At 37.6% G+C, this 27,339-nt stretch overlaps 4 protein-coding genes across 6 annotated transcripts; 2 read left to right on the top strand and 2 right to left on the bottom strand.

Moving 5' to 3' along the window:
- Positions 1-230: 230 nt before the first annotated feature.
- rrp9 (ribosomal RNA processing 9, U3 small nucleolar RNA binding protein) lies at positions 231-4,833 on the bottom strand. The gene is made up of 15 exons (XM_077574229.1): positions 4,612-4,833; positions 4,398-4,486; positions 4,196-4,308; positions 4,057-4,124; positions 3,942-3,983; positions 3,746-3,872; positions 3,541-3,665; positions 3,368-3,460; positions 2,771-2,871; positions 2,532-2,666; positions 1,463-1,525; positions 1,234-1,379; positions 987-1,066; positions 821-894; positions 231-385 (listed from the first exon to the last, which is right to left on the bottom strand). The coding sequence occupies exons 1-15, from the start codon at positions 4,693-4,695 to the stop codon at positions 283-285; spliced, it is 1,443 nt and encodes a 480-aa protein (XP_077430355.1). The 5' UTR covers positions 4,696-4,833; the 3' UTR covers positions 231-282.
- A 175-nt stretch (positions 4,834-5,008) lies between these two features.
- LOC144057023 (uncharacterized) lies at positions 5,009-9,290 on the top strand. 3 transcript variants are annotated; one of them, XM_077574232.1, is made up of 6 exons: positions 5,009-5,250; positions 5,463-5,617; positions 5,707-5,854; positions 6,846-7,003; positions 7,102-7,330; positions 8,276-9,290. In XM_077574232.1, the coding sequence occupies exons 2-6, from the start codon at positions 5,480-5,482 to the stop codon at positions 8,440-8,442; spliced, it is 840 nt and encodes a 279-aa protein (XP_077430358.1). In that variant the 5' UTR covers positions 5,009-5,250; positions 5,463-5,479; the 3' UTR covers positions 8,443-9,290. The 3 variants fall into 3 exon arrangements, with proteins under 3 accessions (XP_077430358.1, XP_077430356.1, XP_077430357.1); XM_077574230.1 differs by having other exon boundaries at positions 5,112-5,250; positions 6,846-7,021; XM_077574231.1 differs by having other exon boundaries at positions 5,154-5,250; positions 5,411-5,617; positions 6,846-7,021.
- A 2,526-nt stretch (positions 9,291-11,816) lies between these two features.
- cav4a (caveolin 4a) lies at positions 11,817-14,830 on the top strand. The gene is made up of 3 exons (XM_077573187.1): positions 11,817-12,041; positions 12,850-13,037; positions 14,165-14,830. The coding sequence occupies exons 1-3, from the start codon at positions 11,817-11,819 to the stop codon at positions 14,313-14,315; spliced, it is 564 nt and encodes a 187-aa protein (XP_077429313.1). The 3' UTR covers positions 14,316-14,830.
- A 1,193-nt stretch (positions 14,831-16,023) lies between these two features.
- Positions 16,024-22,507, bottom strand: oxtrb (oxytocin receptor b). The gene is made up of 2 exons (XM_077573186.1): positions 21,395-22,507; positions 16,024-16,837 (listed from the first exon to the last, which is right to left on the bottom strand). Exons 1-2 carry the CDS (start codon positions 22,323-22,325, stop codon positions 16,593-16,595), a joined length of 1,176 nt encoding a protein of 391 aa, XP_077429312.1. The 5' UTR covers positions 22,326-22,507; the 3' UTR covers positions 16,024-16,592.
- Between the last annotated feature and the right edge of the window lie 4,832 nt (positions 22,508-27,339).

Consider the following 27,339-nt stretch of genomic DNA (forward strand, 5'->3'; position numbering starts at 1 on the left):
GATCCATATATAATTCTCTTGTCTCATACTTGCCTTTTTCATGTCTAACTCAAATGTTTTGAGTGTACAGCAAAAAATGGAGGAATGCGTCTCACTGTTCCAATACTTATACCACCCAATTGTCCTCACATAACCCTGTAAACAATTTATCGCTATTTTTTTTAAGTGTCCATTTCTTTGCAATATCAAATCATTCTCATAAAATATTTTTCAAATAGAGAGCAATAATATTGTGGCAAAAGGTTATAAACACCTTTAATGTACAAAATAACAATAATTCCACTATTCTGTTGCCGGGGCTTCATCTTGATTGGGAGGTTTCCTTTTCAGTGGAATGATACAGATCCCATTCTTAGCCTCTTTTTGTCTCCACCATCGACCCAACCTGCACAGAGACAAATGACATCTTAATACCAACATATGCAAGGCCCACAAATACAAATTCCTATTTTCCAATTGCCACATGGACAACATTTATCAACATCAAAGATAATGGGCTAAATTGATCAATAAATTGATCAGTTCCTCCTGATTTTTTATTCTATATTTAAGCAAGACATTGTGTGCTTCCAGCTTTGTGAGACCATAATAAGGAAGGAAATAGGAAAGTAGTAATTGATCCTTCTATTCTATGAGTGCAATGCACCCCCCACCCCCAATCTAATCCTCTCTAAGCCAGTGAATTTGAACACCCAACAGGTCAAACGACTTTTCCCATAAAAGAAAAGCACAACACTGCCATCTAGTGGACACCGAGTACACACTAAAAAGATGTCAGGGAACGGTTGCTATGGAAACAGCAGCCTTTGTGCAATATTACCTGTGCTCCTGTCCGACGCCCGCCACCAAGAAGTGACCCGAGTGTGAAAACTTCAAGCTGTTGACAAACCCGATCTGAGGGAGAGCAAACGGGGGGAACGCGGAATAAGACGACACAAAGACTCGACGCGTTGCGTGAAGGTCGGTGCATTCAAAGACGCTTTTACCGCTGGAATACTGAAGAGAGGCTGAAGCCCTCGATAATTCGGACCGCACTTCCACACTTGCACCTGCGAGTTGCTGGAACCTGTCAAACAGAAGCTCAAGTGACTTTGGTGTTCGACCAGATGGAAATGTGTAGTGTGTACTATCAACTGAATACATTTGCATACATTCAGCAGGGCCATTAATTAAAAGGCTTAACAAACATGTGTGTTTGTGTGTGTTGTGAAGGACTCTCGCAGCCAGAGGCACCTGAGGCTACGACGTCGCTGTTCAGAAGCGCGGCCACCGCCGACACCCAGTGAGGCTGCTCCAGCCCGGCGTCGCCATGGCAACCGTGAGCCTGCTTCACCGTGGTGAGGGGCTTCTTCTTATTGACGCTCCAAAGACAGACGGAGCTGAAGCGGACGGACAAGGAATAAATTTGGGCGTGCGCACAAGAAAGACGAGTGTCAAAAGTTTTGCTGGTGATGCGACGTACCCGTCGTCAGCTCCTGTGATCATGTGCTCCTCGTTGATGAGCTGGATGCAATCTATCGAACCCCTGCCGAAAACAGTGATGACAAATTAAAAGCTGATGTCGGTATTTTTTTTCTACAGTAGTAGAAAAGATGTATACGGAAGAGGATTAGAGCCAGTGAAGATTAAAATATAAAAATTAAAAAAAGGTTGGCAGGATTCCGGCTTTATTGTCAGCATTCTAACTTTAAAGTGAGAATTCTGAGAATGAAGTGATAATACTCCATATTCTCAGAATTCTGACCGAAGTGAGAATTATTTTGACTTTATTCTCAGAATTCTGACTTAAAGTCAGAATTCCGAGATTAACTCATTCACTGCCATTGACGGCTATAGACGTCAAAAATTCATTTGAACTATTTCCATTGACGGCTATAGACGTCAAAAATTCATTTGCGCTATTTCCATTAGTTTCACATTTTCCCCCACTTTTTTTTACCAAGAGTATGAAAACTTAGAAAAAAATATATTGTTTATTTAGAACAGATATAAAATTTGTGATTAATCGTGAGTTAACTAGTGAAGTCATGTGGATGATTACAATTTGAAAATTTCATCGCCTGATGCCCCTAATTTAAAAAAAGAAAAGATTATTAAAAATTAGGGGCGTCAGACGATGAAATTTTTAATTGTAATAATCACATGACTTCACAATAGTCACTCACCATTAATCACAAATTTTATATTCATTCGTTTTAAATATACAAAAAAAGAAAATCCAGGTTTTCATACTCTTGTTAACAAAAGTGGAAAAAAATGTGAAACTAATCGAAATAGTTCAAATGAATTTTTGACGTCTATAGCCGTCAATGGCAGTGAATGAGTTAAAGTCAGAATTCTCACTTTAAAGTAAGAATTTTGAAAATAAAGTGAGAACTCTGCCCCAAAAAATTTCCCTCTTCACTGGCCCTAATCCTCTTCCGTAGATATAGCAAAAAAAAAAGGGAAAAAAATACAATTCAATTACTTTAAAAAAATTATTCAAAACAACTTAACACCCTGGCGCCATCATGTGACACGCAAACACTCACTCGTGCCCGTGGAAGACCAGCTGCGATTCCTCGGCGATCTTCCACACCCGCACGGAGCGGTCGCGCCCGCCGGCGGTCACGCAGCATTCTCGGCTCAGGCTGTCCAGTCCCGTGATGGCGTCCTGATGGCCGAAACTGAGAAGTCGTCGTGGGAGGGAAATGGTTAGAATAGGAATGAAAATTCAGGCTGGTGTACTTAATAACGTGTCGACATGACTGTCGGCCGTTAAATCACTCACAGAGTTTCCACATAGGCATTTTCATCCACATTCCACACTTTGATGGCGCGATCGTGCGAGGCGCTGTACAGATCGTGAGTTCCCCTCCTGAACGAGAGACCCTGCAAGCAAGCGGACCATCACTTTCACTCACAAAAGCTTCTTCATGAGGTGGAAGAACATTAATTTACATGTCGTTGGCACCCCCCCCCCCCCCCCCCCCCACACACACACACACTTATCTAAACACAACATTCTGATCAATATTGTGCTGGTGGAATATTTTTGTCTATTTTAGGGGGTGGCCATTTTGTCTCTTGCTATCAACTGTAAATGACATCACAGTTTCTCGGGGCTCAGGTAATGACCAATCACAACTCAGCAAGTTGTGATTGGTCATTTTCAGTAGACAGCAAGTGCCAAAATGGCCGCCTCCTGAGATGGATAAAGATTGGTGGGATTTGCTGCTTAACTCATATTCCACAAATACAATGTTAATCAGAATACTGTGTTTAAACTAGTGGGGCTGCATAGAACATATTATTGTAAATAAATTGTGTATATATATTTTAATGTATCGCCCATTTCTGATTAAGTGAGTATTGAGTGACAACCTACCGATACCGGGCCTTTATGTCCTGTGAATTTGTAGAGATGCTTGCACGTTTCCGCTTCCCAAATCATGATCAGCTTGTTCATGTCTCCAGTTGCCTGAAAAGTCACATTTTGTTAGCATTCAAGATGTTTGTGAGTTCCAGGGCGATTTACAATCCAAAAGTCTCGGGCCTCACCAAGTATTTTGCGTCAGATGATATGGACATACACAAGACTTGAGCCGTGTGTCCGACATGGCGATCCTCCGTACCTTTCCTCCCACCAGGTATGACCCTTAGCTTTTTCCCGCTGTCGACGTCCCCTGGTAAATATCAAGCCAGGCGTCGTTTAAGACATATTTTTGACAGCCGCAATGCAGAACGTATACGGACGGTTTGTTACATTTAATGATGGAGCAGTCTTTTGCGGCAGAGAAGATGCACTTATCGTCAGGACTGATGACCAAGCAGGTGATCGGGAGCTTGTGTCCTCGTAACAGACGGATTTCGGAAGCGTCGGGTGGTAATATCTAAAAGACAAATAAAATATTTAATGGACCGAGCCTAAGGCACAGAGTGTTTAAAATTTTATTACTTACATCTTTGGCAATGAGTCGCTGTAACTTTCCTTTATGTTCAAGCTGTAAAAAAGAAGAGCGCATGTCAAACACAAAACACATTCTTACCACAAAAAGGTAGTGTGTCTTATCTTACCACTTCTTCTCGAAGTCTCCCCGCAATCAGATCCGTTTCAAATGACTCATCTTCTGCCTTTTCTTCTTCTAATTAAGACAGGACGAGCAAGTGTAAGACAGTGTAAAGTCAGAAATCAACAACATAAGTAGAAGCTCACCTTGTTCCTTTAACTGGTTGAGGTAAAGTTTGGCTAATCGGAGTTTCTTCTCCTGTGGTGTCTCATCATAGTCTTGCTCCTCTTGGGCCTGCCTTTTCTTGGGAACTATTGGGCTGTGCAGCAAAAAATAGATATGTTGATAATGATATATGAGTTGTTACTAGTTAGCATCTTCAGAAAAAGTTGATCCGAGTTTTTGTACCTCTCTGTCTCAGATTCGCTGGAAATCTCTTCGTTATACTTGGAGATGTGCTTCTTGCCTTTAACTTTCATCGCCGGGTTTACTTCAGCCTGAGTCAAAGAGGATTTTAAAAAATTAGATTCATGTTGACATGCAATGAAAAGTGTACGTTTAAACATGCAAGCGTGCAGTGAGAATTAGCAATTAGCAATGGCTAGCTTGTCTCAGTCCTTACTTTCCGCTTCGATACCATTATCTTTTTCCGAGGTTTCGCTATTTGGGGTTTTTTGGACCCCTTGATAAAGAAAGACGATGACATTGTAAAACGCGGTAATACAAACTACGTTGTCGAAAAAAAAAAGTCCCAACTTTCTCAGGATTCAAGTCAACATTGAACCCACATGGGTAACATGGCAGGTCAACCTAACATGAAATTGAGTGCCATAAACGTTGGCGCTGATTGGTCGGCACCTACTACGTTCCGCCTTTTTAGCATGTCTTGAAATCTTATTGGTCCAAAGAAGATTTTGGAAGAACAGGAAACAGTCCTGAGAAAAATACGTCCCTCGGTCAAAAATGAGTTGCGGGTTTGTTCCACATATAAAATGTAAAAAATCAAACAACACAGTTATTGCTGACACATTTATACTACATATATTAAAAACAAATACAATGCGATTCCCTCATGAATTGACCTCAAAACCTTTCGAGCTGCTCATGAAACATTGACATTATCACACCGGGATCTATATACTGTAGTACTGCAGTAGTACTGCTACTTCCTCTACTACGCAGTATTTGCATATATTGCACTGCCTTTGTCCTCAGTGGGTGTCGTAACACTTTAATTCCTCGGTACAAGCTGGGGGACCAGGTGAGGTTAATTTCCACCATTGTGTCATTAAAAATGAATTTATCCACTCTTGACACAGATAGATAGTGTTTATAACGGTGAGCTAAGTGGGCAGCGGAGAGGTCGAGCTGAGGACGCGGCGTCAACTAACTTTCCATTTTTTTTTCTCCTTGGCTGAAAGTTGGACACCATTCCCTGGGCCGAACTTCACAAAATGTGTCATCCCTCTCCAGATTTTCCTTGAAACCTTATGCCACCTAAGAGAGAGGCGGGGGCGACTCCATCCCCGACGCCGGGAAAGATGCTAAAGATCAACACGGCCCCACTGGAGGCTGGTCCAATGGAGGAGTTGGCCGAGTCCACTTACTCTGCTTTTCTCAACGCAGAGGTAGGATACGTTTCTCTTGAACGCTGCACACACGCGCGTTTTGCACTTTCCCCCCACCACAGGCGTGATTTCCTCTCGCCCGACATCAGGAATTTGAGGAAATTGAAGACGAAGAGAGTTTAGGCATCCGAACGGACACCATCAGCCTGCTGATGAAGATAGAACAGCTGCAGGCCCAACTCAAATATGAACGCAGGTGTCGAATTCTGGCTGAGAGAGAGCTGAGGGAAATGAAAGGTGGGCGCAAGGGAGGAAAAGGGAACTTTTTCTGTGTTCTTTGTTGAAGATGGGTTGCTTTTCTGGATGTTCTGAACTCTTGTTTCCATGCTATTGTTGAAGAGAATAATGCAGAGTTGAACTTCCTATAACTGACGTCATGTAACTGTTGGACTGTAGTAGGTTACAGCAAAAAAAAAAAAAAAAAGTAATTTGCCCCGCCCAAAATTCATCTATGTATGTTCATCCGATAGTATAATATTATATATGGAAAACCAGCCCTCTCTTGCCCCATGTTATGCATCTAATTTATATATTAGTTCTTAACTTGTCAAAGGCATGACTAAAACTAGCCAATCAGAGACTGAAGTTAGACCGAGGGATGCACCAATCATTTGCTTAGAAGCACCTTGGCTCACAGACGCTCATGGGAAGACTATTATAATTGCTTGGATGGTTCCATGTATTTAACTCCAGTTAGCAGCAAACGTTAAAGCGAATTAATTAGAACGCTCGCCCTACTTCATGTCAAGGGAAATAAATGTGGTGTTTGAGGCTGCAGGAAGATGAATATTGCATCGTCATGCAACTTGATCGCCTGTTTTATGATTTTGTAGATTTTATAAAACATCAAATCGGTAACATTTCATTTTTGGCAATACTCCCAAGTTGAGTCAGTCATGCTAGCAATGTAGCTGACCTTGGCGTGCATGGGAGTTAGTGAACTCGGGGTGTTTCTTTGGGCAGAGACGCTGGGGGTGAAGTGAGGCTACATTCCAATCTTGCTAGCAGCTTCATGAGGCTACATTCCAATCTACTTCCAACCAGAAATATACCACAAACTATGATCCAAAACACTATCAGACTCTTACAACTTTACCCTAAAAATAATTCCCTTTGCTTCAAACTCACGATTATGATTTCAAATTTTTTTTTTGCAGTGAATGTATTACAGCATTGTGACAAAATCTATTAGCTTAGCTTGTTTGTCTTTTTACGATGCTCGGCGCAGAGATGAACACACTCATGGTGGAGATGCGACACACGGCTCACGAACTCCGAGCCACGCTGGACCACGTCCTCCAAGGCGGCGACCCGATGACGGCGCCACACATCTCCCAAGACGAAGGCATCGCCTTCCTGTCGGAGCACGAAGCCAACATCGTCACGGTAGGCGACAAGCCAGAGGTCAGCGCTCGTTCATCAGTGTCTCCGGGCCGATCCTCTTGTGTGCATCGTCACACGCGTAATCTTTCTCACCCGCTCAGGACACCAACAACTACATGTACCTGGCCGAGAACCTCCGCGTTCCGAGGAGTCTTTACGAGCACGTGGGCGAAATCGCAGACTACAAGAAGTACACCGCCGCGCTGCTCATGATGCTTTTTGACAGAGAGACGCTGGCCACGCACTCGCTGCGGGGCCGCAAGAACTCGACGAGTAGGGAGGACTGCAACAAGCCCCAGCTCCCGCCGGAGATCCTCAGGAGTATCATCGGTAGGTGGCTGGTTGAGATCCAATGTCATGGAATGATGAATCCTTTTGCTTTCACACCAATGTTGCTTTGAGTGACATTGAGCGCCATATTTTATTGATTTAGCAGCCTGGGGGACGAGTTGGTTAGCACATCTGCCTCACAGACAAGAGGTTCTTGGTTTGAATATTTGTTTGATGTAACCCAATAAAGAGGACCAAAGATGCCAAAATAATAAATACATAAAAGTGAAAATAAAAACGAATATAAAAATATAATTAAAAATTAAATACAAAATGTTTAATATAAATGGGGGAAAAAATAAATAAGTAAAAGTAAAAACAAAACGACACTATAAAATTAAATGTAGACCGCCCCCTCATTTGAATAACATTTCATGACGTATGTCATGCTGACAGCGTCTGCAGTATGAAATAAATAAATATGATAGCAGAGCGTTTTTATTTATTGATTGACATTTAATTCGATGTATACATTTATTTTTGTATTTATTTCCACATGTATTTTTATAATTATTTAAAATTTTTGCTTGTATATGTGTGTGTATATATATATATATATATATATTTTATTTTTTTATTATTATTTTTTTTATTTATTATTTATTTTATTTTATTTTTATAAAATTTTTGAATTACACTTTTAATATCCATTTAGATTTTCACTTTTATTAATTAATTAATTTATTTATTTATTTTATTTTGCCATATTTTTGGTCATCCATAACAGGGGCAGAAAATAGAATGAAAACCCTGAACCCTGTGGGACACCATACGACAATGGGTGAGAGCGGGACTGTCGTATGGTGGATTGATTTTAACCATTCAAAATATACTTTGCACACCTACAGTATATTAAACATCACACAAATCCACGAGGGTTTGGCCCCTTGCTCAAGGGCGCCTCGGCAACTAGTTCCTAACCACCGTTCTCGTCACTTCCTCCAGATCACGTGGGGGCCAAGTTTGGTGTGGACAACAGCCAGATCAAGACGGCCATCCGCACCAAGTTGAACAATGAGGACAAATTGCTGAAGAAGAGACTGGGCTTGGTGAAAGCGGAACACGCAGCCAGCCTGCCTCTGCCCGACAACGATACAACAACAACAATATGATTGTTGTCAGCCAGCGGCGTGCTTTAGCCTTCATCTTGTCTGCTCGTGTGTGTGCTGTACCGTAACCGTGTGACAGGGCGCCGAATCCTAATCCACATTATTCAATGTAGTGCTTGAACTAGGTTATTTTTTATAGTAATCAACTTTTTTTAAACTTGGGACGACTCTCATTAGACAGTATTATGTATCGTGGAGAGCAAATGTACAGTGCGTTTAAAGCTCACGTGTGTTTTAGGGTGGGTAGAGACTCGAAAATCCATTTGTTAGTTGGCCAACAAGAACATTATTGACTTGAATGGATGTCCAGCCCAAGAGGAGTCACTTTAGTTACGCAATTGTAAACCCATCTCCAACATTTCAGTCATTACTGTCCTTGTTAAACGAAAGAACCATACTAAATATTAAATATGGTTTTCTTCTTTCTTCTTCATCAGCACCTTTGGTTGCAATTTGAAACGCACTTTCTCACTAGTAATTGTTGAGATTACATTATTTCACTGGTTGGAGACAGCCTAGCCTTAGTGTGTAATGTAGTACTTGTTGGATTATCTGCAAGGTGCAAAATCTTCCTTTACAAAGACACTAATACTCAGTTTTGATTGTAACGGTCAGAACAAATCGTTTTTTTTTTTTATTGTATTCTGCCATGATAAATCGGTATCTCGTTTTGTTGACAAGGTCCAAGAGATGAAAGTTACACACTTAGGTAGCAGGACTACACTTTCTGAATAATAATGTGCACCTTAGGTTGTGTCTGGGGAGGTTAGATGCACATAAACAGTCTGTTTAACACGTTGTTGTTGTGCTTCACTGCATTTGTGCCAATAATAAACTTTAAGGAATGGTTATGTTCCAGTTTTGCAAACTTCATTACGTCAGCATGCCAATGGGAATGTTCGCCAGCAGATGTCAGTGCTGAACTCCACGTTGACATTTTGGGGATAAAGTATAGACAGTGTTAGATATTATTAACATTTAAATTCTTTGTTTTCATATATTAACCATTGTTATACATTATTAACATCTTAATTCTTTATATTAACCATGTTGAAAGGTTTTATAGACGTGTAAAGTAAGTAGTGTTGAACTCAGTATAATTTGACCTTAAGCTGGGACATATTATTTGGTCTAGAAGTTCCTCCTCTGTGGGAAAACACATTTGGTCCTTGAGAACAGAATCTGCTTCGAGCACGCACCCCTGACTCTGTTTTTGCCATCGCTCATGGAAAAGTACCCAGAGAGTATGTTTTGTCTACAAATGAAAGAGAGGCGGTCGGTTTAACTATAAGAAGCCATTTTACACGCGGAAGAGACACATTCGGCGCTCTGAATTCCACCTGTTAAGTGATGAATTGGAGTCTGTTACGATGTCCAGAGATCTCTGTTAGATTAAAATCGTTTTTGCAAAGGTGTTTTTTCTTACATTAAATCTGTCTTCAAGTTTTGGAACACGCAAAGAGGACAAAATATTTTTTATTCCTCTTTCAACAGCTCGGTAAATTCCCTTTTCATTGATTTGCCTTGCAGGACTTGTAAAAATACGAGTGGAGGCCTTGACAGCTACTGCCAAATTAGTTGTCCTTGAGATATTCCTTTTTTTTTTGTAAGAAAAAGTTCAACTGATGGACCTTAGCTTTCATACAAATTAAATGGACACGGCTGCCTTTAGGTGACCATTCCATCATTTTTTTTTGCAGCACTTGTCATCAGTAAGATCAACCAGGCCAATAATTGTTTAATGAACGTAACAACAGGAACCAAAGAGATGACATTCTATACACATATTGCAGACATTGCATAAAATTATAGGAAGTGATAACTAAAACACGTAGTTAAACGTTCAAGTGGTAAAGGCCAATATTACAGTACAACTATCATATGACATCTCGTCAATCTAATGTGTTTTAACAGGCCATTAATTTGATTAAATCATCGCAATTTGACAGAATATTAGTATGTGCACAAATGGAAATAGCTCATGTGCTTAGGAAACCATGTTTTCTCAAGATGCAAGCCAATGGCAGCAAATTCAATGAAAGCAACAGGGGCCTCGAAATTGAACCCTGTGGAACACCATACGACCTCTGCACATAATCACAAAGTTTTGTGAAAGTAAGGCCTTGGCTTGCTGTAAGATTCTTCCTCTGCTGGTGTCTTGCAAGTGAGATGACTTAACACATGCAGCCACGAAGGCTCATTAACTCCTTTTTCAAAAGGGTGGAGGAGGGTGTCGTGGATGAATTATTCTCATTGATTACGTCTTCCTGCGACGCCATCCCTTGTTTTAACTTTCCACTAAATTACAGCCAGTTGCTGATACAGCTTGCGACAATTTTTTAGGATGACACTGCAAGTGTGCAATAAGGATGCAGTTAAAATGTGCAATCCTCTAAAAAATAATAATGTGTAATTCACAGCAAATCGAAAATTGACAGCTGATCTATAAACTTTAGTACGGCAGCGTATTGCATTCACTTGAAAAAAAAAGTCATGTTTTTCTCTGAGCTTTGTTTTTTTGAGTATTTTTTTCTGTTTTATTTAATTTGTTTTCCCTTTTTTTTTTTGAGTAATTTTTTTTTGTTTTAAAAAAATAGATATTTTCCTCTATTTTTTTAAAGGGTTTTCCCTCAGAGATTAGAGAACAAACCACAATACATTATACACATTCATTCCTTTATTGAGAGCCAGTAAGTAAACATGACCATCTTATTGCATATGGAGGTATGCGGGAAAGTGTCCGCTTCCGCTATTAGCGAGTCTGCAACAAGTCATTTGAAGTACAGAGGTAAAAAAATAAATAAAAAATTGCTCCAAAAAAACGAACACCAGCTCTGTTTTTCAGAACATTTTTTCCCTCAGTTTTTTAAAATATTTTTTTTCCCCAATTTTTTCCCCCTGATTTTTTTTTTCCTCCTGTTTTTCGGAATAATTTTTTTCAGCCTGTTTTCCTGAATATTTTTTTGACAGAAAAAAAAATCAGTAAAACAGAAAAAAATATTCAGAAAAACAGAAAGAAAAAAAAATACTCAAAAAAACAAAGCTCCCCCCAAAAATTTGTCAGAAAAACAGGAGTTGTTTTTTTTTCCCGTACTTTAAACCTCGTTTGAAATAAATGCATTCAAACATTTCCCGCATCTGTAAGCCACTCCTCATTGTCATTTAATACTATGAACTGCCATCATGTGTGTGTCTAGTATTTATATCCCTCCATCGTCCCATAGCTCCGAAAAGTGATCCCAGTTGAAAGCCCATCTGAAAATACCACCCAGGCCAGCACAGCCTTCCCAATATAGCCCCCCTTGCCCACAGCTAAAGGGGTCTCTGGCTTCAGTTGGGAGTCTACCGTCTGCCCCGTGTTGTGTTCACCTGTTTCAATGGACGGCATGAGGAAGGGGGGAGATTTGGAAGAGGTTGAGATTGACCTGGACGCCAGCGACTCCGAAGATTTGGATAATGGGGAACAACCAGATACGCTTTGGAAAGCGCCCTCTGATCAGGGAGAAGGAGAAAGTATTCAGTCGTCTTCTCTGGTGGATATCAGCGATACCAAACCTCTGATCAATGTTCGAGACCCTCGAGGGATGAACGACTGCCTCAAGGTAGCAAATGCTAATATGCTATCACGGCTGAACTGTGTTTAGTGACTTAGATCGGCAGAATTGTTTACATTCTTTTTGCCATGGCTTGTTGCTAGGCAGAATTTGTGGAGCATAATTGTTTGTGTCCTGGAGGCCGCTGACAAAAATGGTGTATTTCAGCCACACCCACGTTCATGGCACATTTCACTGGCATGATTTTTTTTCAATGCCCTTCCTGACTCAACCCACATTAACTCATTCACTGCCATCGACGGCTATAGACGTCAAAAATTCATTTTAACTATTTCTATTAGTTTAACATTTTTTTCCCACTTCTGTTAACAAGAGTAAACCAATATTTTTTTTTATTGTATTAGAACAGATATAAAATATGTGATTAATCGTGAGTTAACTAGTAAAGTCATGCGATTAATTACGATAACAAATTGTAATCACCCGACGCCCCTAATTTTTAAAAATAAATTTCCCTTATATAAAAAAAAGATAATTACATTTTTTTAAAATATATTAAAAAAATAAAAATAAAATATTATTAAAAATTAGGCGCATCAGGCAATTAAAATTTTATATCTGTTCTACAAGTAAAAAAAAAATCTAGGTTTTCATACTCTTGTTAGCAAAAATGGAAAAATATGTTAAACTAATAAATAGTTAAAATAAATTTTTGACGTCTATAGCTGTCAATGGCAGTGAATGAGTTAATTATGACCACTAAAATCACTACTCTGTATTTAATATAAAATGGATGGATGAAAGCAAAACATGTGCTGGTATTATTTGTATACAACAAAACACTTTTGGCCCGCAGGTGACGTTCGAGGATGTTATTGCTGAGCCGGTGTCGGTGCGTAGTGGGGACCGAGTGTGGATCTGGAGCCACGCTTTGTTTGAAGTCAGCCGAATTTGGGTATACAGGATTGTTACGGTGCTTCTGGCAATCCCAATGTCCATCCTTTCCGGAATCATCTTTGCTGTTCTCAGCTGCATACACATTTGGTGAGTATGCCAGTTTGAGGGGGAAAAAACAAAAGAAAACAAAAAACACGTACACAAATAAAAAGTTACTTTTGTTTTTTCAGCATCTTCAGTAAAAAAAAAAAAAATTAAATTGTAATTGGTCCAAAATGTGAAACAATTTGTTTAATGCAAAATATTAACAAATATTAAGTTGATTCGAAAGTAAAAATACAAAGTACATTAAAGTCCACATTTTTGTTTTAAACATGAAGTTGATCAATATTTTGTGTAACAAAATAATACATATTATAAAAAAATACTATGCAAATCAACCTTTGAAAAATATTATTTATTTATTTATATTATTATTCATACTTATGTTTTAATCATTGAACATTTAAAAATACTGTTATAAAATATGTCCAAAATCTCAAGTTTATCCAGAGCATTTTTTTTTCATGCTTAATACCTCAAAAAAGCAATTGATGGAGCATTTTTGCGTGCATGTATGAAAAAAACGTTTCATAAATAAAAAAAAACTTTAGTAGATCCAAATTAATATAATATGTGATATTATTTTTTGCTTTTAATTAACAGTATGCATTTGTTTTGAATCAGTCGACATAAACAATATTTCAACCCCATGTTTTAAAATGATCAATTAGTTAGCTGATTTATTTATTTATTTGCTCAACAAACTGTAAACGAACCTTGAAATGTAAAAAAAAAAAAAATGTTCATGTTATTATTTAATAGCTAGACCCTCCAAAATAAAATTAAAAAATGATTGCTTATAGTCAAAGAGAAACCCATATATTGACGCCATTTTCACATATTTTTCAGGAAACACAAAAAATGTAACCATTTGCATCATGAGGAGATAATTTAGGCAAAAAATAATATTTTTTTGCAAATAAATGACATATGACAGGGTGACGATACGTCAAGCTACAATAGTAACCCTAACCTAACCCTAAACCTAAATCTAAATCTAAAACTAAACCTAAATCTAAATCTAAACCTAAATCTAAATCTAAATCTAAATCTAAATCTAAACCTAAACCTAATCCTAATCCTAAACCTAAACCTAAACCTAAACCTAAACCTAAACCCTAACCCTATTGAATATTCCCAGAGGAACTAAGATGTGTTGTTGTGCTGACCAGGATGATCAGCCCGTGCATCAAGAGCATTCTTATGGGAACACGTTGGCTGCAGATGTTCTGGAACGTGGCGCTGGACGTCATCGTGCGACCCTTGCTGACCAGCGCCGGGCGGTGCTGTGGCGGCTTTAACATTCACCTGGCCGAGGAATAACACACACTCACCTCCTGTTTGTAAAAGTGGACACCAAGTGGATTACTTGCGGACATGGATATTTTCTGACAGTGTTCATCATCATGTGTTTACAGTAGCTTTGCTCAGAGTTCAACAGTGTGTGAGATTTATAAACAATAACTTGTGCCTAATAGTTAGTAACAGTGTGTAGTTCGCAACATTATGTGGTACAAACATTTTCTATTTGATTTTATTATGGTTGTCTAATGATTTTTTTTTTTAATGAATAACAACAAAACTCTGAAAAATTAAAACAAGAAACTGATCCCGTTAGATGAGAATAATTTAGCAAATTAATAATTACTTATATATTTATTTATGTATCATTATTCCTGCAGTTTGTCCTGCTGTGCATACAAAACTTCCTTAAATAATTTTTCTTGGATTAAAACGAATTATTCGCAAATTACATTGGATAGATGATTAACTCATTCACTGCCATTGACGGCTATAGACGTCAAAAATTCATTTAAGCTATTTCTATTAGTTTAACATTTTTTCCACTTTTGTTAACAAGAGTATAGAACCTAGAAAAAAATATTGAACATTTAGAACAGATATAAAATTTGCTAGTGAAGTCATGCGATTAATTACGAAAAAATTTAATCACCTGACTCCCCTCTTTTTTTCTTCTTCTTAAAAAAAAGTAATTGTATTTTTTTTTTACAATCTTTTTTTTAAAGAAAAGATTATTAAAACTCAGGCGATTAAATTTTTTAATAATAATTAATTGCAACAAATTTTATATCTGTTCTAAATTTACAGTAAAAAAAATTCTAGGTTTTCATACTCTTTGTTAACAAAAGTGGGGAAAAAATGTTAAACTAATAGAAATAGTTCAAATGAATTTTTGACATCTATAGCCGTCAATGGCAGTGAATGAGTTAATTGAAAAATACATAGATAAATCATAAAATTGAATACAAAAGTAGTATAAAAAGAATAAACTGCTCAATGTTTTACACCATAAGTTGTGGATTTTTCATGTGCAAGGATTCCATAATGTATTGTTACGAAATACTTTGTTCACGGTAAATGGCCAAATTATTGAGAACACATCTCAATTAAGACAGATTTTGAATAAAGCTTTTGTATTGGATCTTGGTTTATGTGCAGATGTACTATTGTTATGCCATTGTACTTGTTTATATCGCCATGTAGCCACAGGGGGGCAGTGTTACGCAGGCCTCAATCACACGACGTAGCCTACTTACAGTTGTTTTCTACTTTTCAAAACACTTGCAACGTTCCAGCAAATACAGTTGAACGCAAATGGACGATGACAGAAGTGGTGGTCCCATAAACACAAAGATCAGTCAAACTAAAAACACAAATCTAATAAAACTTTATAAACACAAAACATACATAAGTGACTGAAATGGGTCTTTATTGCATTACATGTGTCCTTACCATTTAAAATCATACTTCATGAAAAATGTCAAAAAATAACCTGTGAGATGAAAGGTGTCTTGGCTGGTCCACCAGTATTGGTTCACTTTACTTCCAAATTGAAATTGCACATAATTGAGAAGTGGTTTGTTTGATGGTGTTGTAGTGGCGGTTTAAAAAAAAAAAAGGGGGGGGGGGAAGAAAAAAAAGAAAAAAATATTTTATATTTAATAGGACTATGTACCCGAACCCTCATAACCCAAAGTGTTTTGGTCCTGCCACATCTCCTTTTCCTTTCCCTGCCGCTGAGAGTGAGTGAGTGGGATAACTCCATTTTGGTCTTTTTTTTTTTTTAATGATAAGTGAAGAAATTAATAAAGGCAAAACAAACATAGTATTTCTGGTCTAAATCAAAGTTTAGTTGCATTTTTTTTTGAGATATAGGAAACAGACAACTATTTCACTCAGCACTTTTCGTGATTCATTAATGTAAATAAAATGAAAAACGAAATGAAATTAAAGAAATACCAGTATTGCACTAAACATTGTCTTTAATCCCGCTTAAGGCTAAAATGATACTGACTGGGACCCAACATACAAATAGGGAGTACCTCAAAATAAATGTCTGTAAAAACAAGAGAATCAATCATTGCCATATTAATCCCCAATAAGAACTCCAGATTTTATTGTAGGCATAAAAGTGACAAAAACGGAGTTAGCCCAACATCTCTTTTCTGCTTATCAAAAAAGTCAAACCCGGAAATTGCTCTCATCATCACGTGGTTGCAATTGCCGGGAAAACATATTTCCATTGAGGCCGCTGATGTCATGACGTGCCAGTGAAGAAGGACGTCAACGGATGGAGCGTCAAGGCGTCGGCGCTGCCGTGCTTGACGTGTGCGAGAGGCTCCTGTGGCCGCTGTCCTTCTTGATGGCGTACGCGGAGGACTTGCTGTGATGGCCGCCGCACGAGGACGCGGCCGCGTAGCGCCGACAGCAGAAGACGCCGCTGGTTACGCCCTGGAACACGTGACCGGCGAAGAACATGTAGATCCACGGGTTACAGCAGCTGTTCAGGCTGGCCAGCAACATGGCGATGATGAAGGCCGTGTCTGTCGAGAGGGACGCAGAAAATGGAGGATTTTTGAGAAAATGTAAGCCAGGAGGGTCGCATCTGGGCAATGAGGTCATCTGATAAAATTCTTCAGATCTACGGGTACACCGAGGAGATGAAAAATAAAAACAGTTACAAGATCATTCTTTTGTTAGCGCTTTATGTTTATTAGTCTTTTCTGTATACCTTGTAAATTTCTATTTTTCCTAGCCTATAACCCCTTTATGCTACTCTCAACCATTTCTTCATTTTTATTCCCTATCCTCTTCTAACTCTACTCCCCCCCAGTTTTCTCCTTAACCTTAAACTCTTTTCCCTCCTCTATCTAATCCCCGCCCCCCCACACACACACATTTTTCCTTTCCTTTCCTAATCCCAAACATTGAACTATTCCGCCATTTTCCGCCTCACTTTAATCAACCCCCCTTTTTTCTTTAAATTCACTTTCCCTGTCCGTCATCCTAATCCCAACCATTTTTTTTATTTCTTCCTTTCTATTCTCACTCGTTTTTGAACTCCATCAGCCCTCTTTTTTCTACCTTGCCTTCATTTTTTTTATCCTATATATAACTTGATTGTGACTTTTTCCTTCTACACTCTAATGTGGCTACAACTTAACAGTGTATCAGACCGCGTAGAGCCACACTGCCCCTAAGTGGCCAAATCGGGTACAGCATGAACAGCGCTCCAAATAAAGGCACACTCAGACAAAGGCAAGACAGTATAAAATAATTTAAATAAAATCGATTTAACTAATGAATACACACACACTCACACTCACACGCACACACGCACATACACATACTCACCCACATACAAAATTAAAAAAAAAGAATAATAATAAAAAAAAAAGAAAGCAATGATGATGACATGTCAAATCGGTAAAATTACCGAATGAACAATACTGAGCTCTCCAGAAAAAAAAAAAAATAATAATAATAATAATTTTAAAAAAACGATTTTGGGACATTTAAAATCGATTCTGAATCGTACTAAATAAGTTTCGCGATTCTTATGAGAATCGATTTTTTGGCAAACCCCTACTAAATATATTTGTAATTTCTTTCTTCTTCTTTTTGAATGAGGAAAATAGAATGTAAAGACAGTTTGAGCATCACGATGAATTAAATTGTAGCTTACTGTGGTATAAGAAAAAGGCAAATATTTTTTCTTGGAAAAAAAAAAAATCCATCTTCTACACCTTTGCATTTGAGTGGAAAGGAGACATTCAACGATTTCACTCACGTGTACTGTACGTCGACACCATATAGATCAGCCGCAGCTCAGGCCAGCCGGGACCAAGTTACAAATCATTGTTAGGTCAAAGTGAGAAGCTCTGAAACATCTGGCATTTTAAGTAACCTTGAGGGATGCCACACAAATTGAACTTTAGGTTGCTTTGGTGCATTTCCATCGGAACAAGTATGATAAATGTCTTCGGTCCAGCGTGACTGTCCTGCATGGAAAAAAGTCATTTATTATTCATGGAAATGATGATAATTCCAGTGATGGGAGGCACAGAACACTCCGGGGGGAGTATGCCATTGGGAAAGGGGAAAGAGAGGATGTTTCCATGGATTTTTTTTTTTCTAATCCTAATGGGGTGCAACAGATTTGTGCAAGTGTGTCAAATGTTTTTTTTCTCCTGAAGGTGCTGCCCACTTGAGGGTGCTTTGACATCAGCCTCTCGAACCCCGTTGAGCAGGGAATTGCCCTCAAACGAAATTGCCCTCATCCTGGTTTGACTTCTTGTTTACATTTGTCCTAAGCCAGAGATGAAACACCCCGTCTTCATTTCACGCCTCTTTAGCGAGCGGCGCTGCGAGAATGAAGACGAGGTCATGTTGAAACCCAGACGGGGATTAGGATGACAACGCCATCATTTATTCGATTAGGAGCGTGCACTTTATCAAAGAGTAGAAGTTAAGCAAAACATTGCATGAGTGCACAAAGTCCCATTTGGAGTTCAAGCCCTGTTGAGCTCATTAAAGTCGACTTCCCTACATGGCTTCTAAAATATGAGAAGCGGTCGGGCATCCGGGGATAACGGAACTGCAAATGAAGGAATACGTCAAACAAAATATGATTATATTTTATATTGTGAACAAAAGTGAAGAAAAAAAAAATCCTGCCTCTGATTCTAGCATTTCTTATGCAATTCTTATGAGATTCATGATGAATGTATTTTGTACAAACCATTTTATATAATTTGCTCATTAACAATGATATGGCTTCACATAACCATTATCTTCTAAAAGGGCGAGTTCATTAAAGACTCCTGCACGATTACATGCCAAGAATAACTGAAGGATAACGACGTTTTAATAGTTCCCCGCTTTTGTGTCCACTCTTTGGAGTCGTCCATTTCCCTTCCCTGTGGCTCCCATGGACTTTTTCCTTCCACTGATAAGCAGTATCAGTGACACTCTCATTCGCTGACTAGTGGGCCCATTGGGAACAAGTCTGGTACACCATTCAGGCCCAATGTTTTGGAAAAAAAATCAAAAGAAGCTCTTATCTCACGCAAAGAAAAACTTTCATCTGTGCCGCATGGAAGATGTCTGGTCACAATATTAGGAACACTTGTGCAAACTAATGCAATCCAACGCAGGCTCGAGAACATTTGATTACTATAATAAGGTTGGGTTTTAAACGCCAGAGAGTGGCAATTTTTATGGTTGGAGGGTGCAAAGACTTCATTATTAACTCATTCACTGCCATCGACGGCTATAGACGTCAAAAATTCATTTGAACTATTTCTATTAGTTTCACATTTTTTTCCACTTTTGTTAACAAGAGTATGAGAACCTAGAATGTATTATTGTACATTTAGAATTACATTTAATAATTAAAAAAATAATCATTTGACGCCACAAATTTTTAATAATATTTTCTTTTTTTTTAAATAGTGGCGTCAGGCGATTAAAATTTTTAATTGTAATTAATCACACGACTTCACTAGTTAACTCAAGATTAATCACAAATGTTATATCTGTTCTAAATGTACAATACATTTTTCCTAAGTTTTCATACTCTTGTTAACAAAAGTGGAAAAAAATGTGAAACTAACTAGATTAACTCATTCACTGCCATTGACGGCTATAGACGTCAAAAATTCATTTGAACTATTTCCATTGACGGCTATAGACGTCAAAAATTCATTTGCACTATTTCCATTAGTTTCACATTTCCCCCCACTTTTTTTTACCAAGAGTATGAAAACCCAGAAAAAAATATATTGTATATTTAGAACAGATATAAAATTTGTGATTAATCGTGAGATAACTAGTAAAGTCATGTGAATGATTACAATTTAAAAATTTCATCGCCTGGTGCCCCTAATTTAAAAAAAAGAAAAGATTATTAAAAATTAGGGGCGTCAGACGATTAACATTTTTAATTGTAATAATCACATGACTTCACAATAGTCACTCACCATTAATCACAAATTTTATATTTGTTCTAAATATACAAAAAAAGAAAATCCAGGTTTTCATACTCTTGTTAACAAAAGTGGAAAAAAATGTTAAACTAATCAAAATAGTTCAAATGAATTTTTGACGTCTATAGCCATCAATGGCAGTGAATGAGTCAATTATTTGCTCATCTTTTGATTGATTGCATAAATTGGCTTTTTGATCATTGTTTGTTGAAATACATGAATGGCTTTTGTGTTTTTAATTACTATCTTCTGCTTATAAGGCTTGATTTTTGGCACTGAATAAAAAGTTTTAGGGAGGAGCCAAATTATTTCAATCTAGTTCTTTAGATTGAGGGAAATGATTTCGGTTGACAGTCAGAAACTAGTCATAAAAAAAAAGATGTGTGGCTGTATGGTGGAAAAGTGATAAAAATTCTAAAATTGCAGTCGACTGCTGCATACTCACAGTTCGTCACCTGCATTTTCGAAGATTCACAGATTTTCATTTTACAGTTTCAACTTGTCCAAGACAACAGCGGGAAGGCTGCCGGGTCGCCAAAGCAGCGCCCCGATTATAAGAAAAGAGGGTTGGGCTTGCGGGCCTCGTATTGAGAACATTAAAGAGTCCTATAGTTGTTGAATCATTTTTTGCCTAAAATGTATTTATGAACTTTTCTGTTAATTTTTTAAATAAATTTATTTCTTTGAATTAATTAATTGATTTATCATAAACACATAATAATATCATCATCATATAATCCAATATAGTAAACAATAAAATAAAATAAAAATGTATTAGTGAGTAATTTTACAACTATATTTAACATATTTTAATTAGTTTTTTAACCAAGTAATTGGCTGAAAAATGACATGATATGATTCAATTATTTACAAATAATTCAATTGCAAAATGAGTCCTTACTTTTGTAATTTTGACAATGTTTTTTTTTATTTTTTATTTTTATTTTTTCTGGAGAATGAATCTTTGACAATGGTTTTAAACTCATCCTCTACTGACTTCGACGAACTCACGTATTTATTTATTTATTCATTTATTTATTTATTTTATTACTGTTTGTTTCCTTTGGCGCATGTTATGGCAGGGCGCGTAAAAGTACATTTTGGGCTTCTTACGTTCTCGTGGAGCAGCGTCATCCCACGCAGACCACATCTGGACAAAGAAAAAGGGAGTCCAGCACACGATGTAGGCCAGCACCACCACGAAAGTCATTTTGACGGTTCGGATCTTGGCTTTGGAGATGAGCCTGACGCTGCTCACCCGACAGGGGTGACGCGCACCTTTGTGGGTCCGAGCCAAGACCTGTTCCCTCCTGGTTTTCAGGTTAAAGTTCTGCCAGATTTTCACACAAATGAGGCCGTAGCACACGCTGAGGACGCCCACGGGGAGGATGTAAATGCTGAGGGTCATCCATGTGATGTAGGCCTTGGCGCCCCACGGATGCACAAAATCCCCCCAGCAGTCGTACACGCCGTCCCCGACCTCCCGCAGGGAGAAGATGTACACCTGAGGCGTGCTGAAAATCAGACTGAGCAGCCACGACGTGCACACGCACGCGCGGTCCCTTCCCTTGCGCACGGGTCGGAGTGGCTGGCAGATGGCCAAGCACCTGTCGACGGACATCAGCACCAGCATGTACGTGGACGCGAACATGCCCACCACCTGCGCGCACTTCACCAGCCGGCATAGCGCGTCCGGCCCGTAGAAGCGGAAGGTGATGTCCCAGATGAGTTGCGGGAGAACCTGGAAGATGGCCACCACCAGGTCCGCGATGCTCAGGTGCCGCATGAAGTAGAGCATCCGAGATTGGCGCGACTTGGAGGCGCGGATGGCCCGCAGCACGCACAGGTTGCCGGTGAGAGCCAGAAGCAGCACCAGCACCAGCACGGCCACTTCCGCTTTCGCCACGTCGTCGTTGCGTTTTAAAGGGTTGGCGGTGGCGGCGGTGGTGGCGTTGGCCGAGTGACTCCCGTTCTCCCACCAACGCAACTTGACCCTCGACGCGTTGTGGGGTCGGCTGTCGTCCGCGCGGAAAAAATCCTCCATCGTGCGTAAAAGGCGCAGCCAAGTCACATCATGAAGATGGAGTCCTTACAAGCTCCCAAACGATTGGCTTCAATTATGGCTCAAATAATAAAATAGGACATGATGAATAACACGTTTCCCTTTAAGAGCGTTGACATCCACGTGTCTAACTGAGTGAAAGTCGGTTCTGCTGAGGGGCTTTATGGGCACAGCAGTCTCCTCCCCTAAACGCATTTTTCTCTGTTGGAAACTGATGGATTACAGCACATATACGCTATACAGAATATACTCTCATAATAGAATATTAATAATCTATCTATCTATCTATCTATCTATCTATCTATCTATCTATCTATCTATCTATCTATCTATCTATCTATCTATCTATCTATCTATCTATCTATCTATCTATCTATCTATCTATCTATCTATCTATCTATCTATCTATCTATCTATCTATCTATCTATCACTTACTAACCAACCGCCTGTCTTTCTTAAATTAAATCTTAAATATGCCCCCTCCTCAAAATAAATAAATAACAAATAACAATTCCTAAATCAACAGTGTGCGTTGATGCCACGTAAGCAGCTTTTTTTTTTTTTTTTTTTAGAAAGCATCCACATGGAACAAATGGTCACCATTTGAAAACACCTGTTCACTTTAAGTTTACAGTTTTTCCTCAGTCGCTTTGGTACATTTCTGAGTTCAGAATTGAGCTTTGCAAAACAGCAAGTGCATTTCTCAAAATGTAAATAAATAAGTAAATGCATAAATATTAGTAAATATTTGTGTCAGTCAGTCAGCCATGTCAATATCATCAGAATAATAAAAAAAATGTAATAACATGCTGGGACCTGAAAGGTGAGACAACATGTTGTTATTAGCAATTCTTCACATAAGATTTAAAATGTAAATATAATCAATCTGGCCTGGAGTCAAACTGTTACTTTTTAAACAGTATTAAACAAAAAAAATAAATCTAAACATTAGAAAAACTGGAATAAAAAGACACAAGGCCACATCATTTTTTTAAATTATAATATATTTTAAAATAAAAGAGGGTAAGAATGGTACGGAAGCATATATAAAAAAACAAAAACCTTCATGTTTTTCTGACAAATTTTTGGGGGGAGCTTTGTTTTTTTGAGTTTTTTTTTTAATTTTCTGCTTTTCAGAATATTTTTTTCTGTTTTACTGACTATTTTTTTGTCAAAAAAATATTCAGAAAAACAGGCTGAAAAAAAGTATTCTGAAAAACTGGAGGAAAAATTATTCAGAAAAACAGGGGGGGGGGGGATTATTTAAAAAAAAAAACTGGAAAAAAATATTCAAAGAAACAGAAAAAAATATATTCCGAAAAACAGAGCTGGTGTTCTGTTTTTTGGAGTAATTTTTTTTTGACCTCTGAACTCCAAGTGACTTGTTGCAGACTCGCTAATAGCTGAAGCGGACATTTTCCTCCATATGCAATAAGATGGTCATGTTTACTTACTGGCTCTCAATAAAGGAATGAATGTGTATACTGTATTGTGGTTTGTTCTCTAATCTCTGAGGGAAATCCCCATATATAAATATTCAGAAAAACAGACCCCAAAAAATCTGAAAAACCAAAAAAATATTTATTTTATAAAACAGGGAAATTTACTCAGCAAAACAGAAAAAATATCAGAAAAACAGAGGGATTTTTTTTTAACCCCTGGGCGTTATTTGACCATTTTTGGGCTTTTTGTTGGTTCTGACCAAGCCATTTCAAAATAAAATAATGCCCAGGGGTTTTAACAGAAGAAAAAGTTACTCAAAAAAACAGGGGGAACATATTCAATAAAACAACTTTTCCAACTACACCATAACTATTAATCTGACATGGACTCCAACTGTGTATCCCCGACGCATGACCAGACCAGCATGTTATGACATGTCAACCATGACATAAATGCGGCGCCATCCCGCTGCGGGAGTGACAGGGAGCCGTGAGAGGTCACGGCAAATGAACTCTGCTGTTTTCACATCTGGGTGCAGGTCTCACTGCACTTGCGCAGGTAAGAAAACAGCCGTCTGTCGAACCTGAAGCTTGCGTGTGGCGCCGAGTTATGTTAGAAGCTCGCTTGACCGCTGCCAAGCTAAACAAACACTCGCTAACACTTCGTCGCTTTCACTTACACGCCTGTTGTGTGTTGCAAACGTTTCACCGCAAAGCCCATGTTTTTTTTTTGCCGTCTTGTATTATAAACAATATGCTACATTGTCAGCGCAACAATGAAAACATACGACTTTCATTTCAAGCACAAAGGGAATTTATTTTAATTTTAACTATAAAGAGCAAATATGATGTAAGCGTATGCTAAAAGTGCACATTGGTGGTCAACACATATATATATAATATATATATATATATATATATATACTTCACAAACTGCCAAAGTTATTACATGAGCGGTTGCCAATTGGTGCTTTCTGCCCTTTGCCAGTTAGAAAAAGTATCACAGCACATTATCAAAGTTACAGTTTATAATAAGACTTCCGTTGGTAAACAATAGCAGTGCCTGGAGAGCACAGGATAAGAGAGCAGACAAATAAACGCACCCATTAGTAGTTGGTTGCCACAATTATTGTGGAAAACAGTCATTTATAAAAAAAAAAAAAAGTTGGTCTGTTTGTCTGGTTATAACATCATGAATGAGTTCATCAAGGTACCATTAACTCATTCACTGCCATTGACGGCTATAGATGCCCAAAATTTCCTTTATTTCTATAAGTTAAAAAAAAAAAAATCCACTTTTGTTAACAACACTATGAAAACCGAGAAAAAAAAGTTTTATTGTACATTTAGAACAGATATAAAGTTTACTAGAGAAGTCCTCCGATTAATTATGATTAAAAAATTTAATCGCTGGACGCCTCTAATTTTTAATAATCTTTTTTTTTTTTTTTTTTTTTAAGAAAAGATTATTTAAAAAAAAAAGGAAAGATTAAAAATATGAAAAAAATGTTTTTAAATAGAAAAGATTATTGAAAATTTAAAAAATAATAATTAAAATAATTTGATGATTAAAAAATTTCAAATAATTAAAAAAAGATAAAAAAATAAAGAATAATGATTACAATTATTTTTTAAAGAAAAAAATACTTTTTTTTAAAAAGAAAAGATTATAAAAAATTTGAAAAAATAATTAAAATATTTTGTTTAATAGAAAAGATTATTATTATTTTTTTTAAATAATTAAAAAAAATTAAATAGAAAAGATTATTAAAAATTAGGGGCATCAAGCGATTACAATCTGTAATCATAAATAATTACATGATTTCACTAGTTAACTCACGATTAATCACAAATTTTATATCTGTTCTAAATGTACAATTTAAAAAATCTAGGTTTTTATACTTTTAACAAAAGTGGAAAAAAATGTTAAACTAATCAAAATAGTTCAAATGAATTTTGACGTCTATAACCGTCAATGGCAGTGAATGAGCTAAGCACAACTATTTGATGGTTTATTAATTATATTTCATTTAACGTGCGGTTCATTGCGCCAGCTAATCAAGCCTAAAATCGTCTGACATGTTTTCCCCTGTCATGTCAACAAGCATGGAGAAGAACCAGACCAAAAGTGTAATATAAAAAGAACACTGTTGTTGTCATGTGATGGCAGCACTTGTTATATGTTGGCCTGATAAGCAAATATGCAACAAAAGTAAGCAACCGTATTAAGAGCGCGTTTGTTTTCCTAGCCCGTTCACCTCCAACTTGTGTCTCAAATGTTTCCCATATGCTCCTTGAAACTTTTCAATGATAACAGGGAATAGTTCCTGCCTTCCTCTTCTCCCACTTCAACTATTTAAAGCCACGTTTGTTTTACCTCAGCACCATGACTTTAAATGGATGTACTGTATTCATGGTGCGTCCATAAATCATGTGTCTATATCCTCTTATCATACACAAACGCACTGAGATGGAAATATATTCTTACAGAGGTGGGATTTTAATTTACACATATATCAGATATCGTTTTGTTATATTTTTTGGATGTCCTAACGGAAGATCAAATGCAGTAAATATAAAGCAGATCTCTGATTGGCTGTTTTTATCTGGATTGTTTTTTTTGTTTTTTTTCCCCTCCACAGCTTACCCTCCAGATAAGCAAAATTCCACTGATTTAGCTGTAGTAAGACTGTAGTAAGAAGAGCTTTTTGCAAATATGAAAGAATTAAATAAATTGTACAGCAAGTTGCGTGAACCCACGTCTATCACGTGCCTCTTCATAGGCCAGAAGCCAATTGAATGGAGGGGAGCAACCTATCCCCTATTCTTTCAAAATAAAAGCTCTAACTGAAAAAAACACAGAAAGTAACCAAAATAAAGCCACAACTGCTCATACAAGTATAAATCAATTAAAATATAAAATAAAACATATCAAGGATTTGGGGGGAAATTATTAAATAAATAAACAAAATAATAATTTACAATAGTCATTTTTCTATCTGTTAGAGTTAGACATACACATTTATTTCTTTTTTCTTTTTTTTAGAGAAGTCAATACCCCCCGCCCCCCTTCCCCCAAAAAAGTAAATAAATAAGTAGGTTGACTTACACTTTAAGTAAAGAGCTAAAAAATGTTGACGTGATAGAGAAAATCTGAGATCAGTTTTGGATTCCACACCCAAAAATAAGCTAAAAACTGCTGTCAGACCTAACTCAACAACAACAAAAATTCTCCAGTATTATTTATGCTTTACATTTTTCATGTTTTACCTCCACCAGAGTTTGACAGTTTGGTCATTTAGTTGTTGAAGGGAAGCACTTGAATGAGAGAGCATGATCATTTGCTCATAAAAGTTGGCTTACTCATAAAGACTTTATCCTCCCCTACTTATTTTTATGGCTGAGCTGGCACCAATCCCGGCTGATTTTGGGTGAGACATTCACACTCACGAATATGGACCATTTTGAGTCATGCAAACTCCACACAGCAAGCCCCCCCCACCCCCCCCAAAAAAAGCTCCAATAACAGAATGAACATGCTGGATGGAATGTG

This window comes from Vanacampus margaritifer, chromosome 8 (assembly GCF_051991255.1).
Source record: "Vanacampus margaritifer isolate UIUO_Vmar chromosome 8, RoL_Vmar_1.0, whole genome shotgun sequence".
NCBI classification, from domain to species: Eukaryota; Metazoa; Chordata; class Actinopteri; order Syngnathiformes; family Syngnathidae; genus Vanacampus; species Vanacampus margaritifer.

Coding starts and splice junctions, on each gene's coding strand:
- LOC144057023 (XM_077574230.1), top strand. CDS start 5,480: ATGCCACCTAAGAGAGAGGCGGGGGCGACTCCATCCCCGACGCCGGGA. Junction 5,855..6,845: donor AGAGCTGAGGGAAATGAAAG/GTGGGCGCAAGG, acceptor TGCTCGGCGCAG/AGATGAACACACTCATGGTG. Junction 7,022..7,101: donor CGGTAGGCGACAAGCCAGAG/GTCAGCGCTCGT, acceptor TCACCCGCTCAG/GACACCAACAACTACATGTA.
- oxtrb (XM_077573186.1), bottom strand. CDS start 22,325: ATGGAGGATTTTTTCCGCGCGGACGACAGCCGACCCCACAACGCGTCG. Junction 16,838..21,394: donor TGACGCTGCTCCACGAGAAC/GTAAGAAGCCCA, acceptor CCCTCTCGACAG/ACACGGCCTTCATCATCGCC.
- cav4a (XM_077573187.1), top strand. CDS start 11,817: ATGGACGGCATGAGGAAGGGGGGAGATTTGGAAGAGGTTGAGATTGAC. Junction 12,042..12,849: donor GGATGAACGACTGCCTCAAG/GTAGCAAATGCT, acceptor TTTGGCCCGCAG/GTGACGTTCGAGGATGTTAT. Junction 13,038..14,164: donor CTCAGCTGCATACACATTTG/GTGAGTATGCCA, acceptor TGTGCTGACCAG/GATGATCAGCCCGTGCATCA.
- rrp9 (XM_077574229.1), bottom strand. CDS start 4,695: ATGTCATCGTCTTTCTTTATCAAGGGGTCCAAAAAACCCCAAATAGCG. Junction 3,461..3,540: donor CATCTGACGCAAAATACTTG/GTGAGGCCCGAG, acceptor GTGACTTTTCAG/GCAACTGGAGACATGAACAA. Junction 1,380..1,462: donor ATCACAGGAGCTGACGACGG/GTACGTCGCATC, acceptor CGTCCGCTTCAG/CTCCGTCTGTCTTTGGAGCG.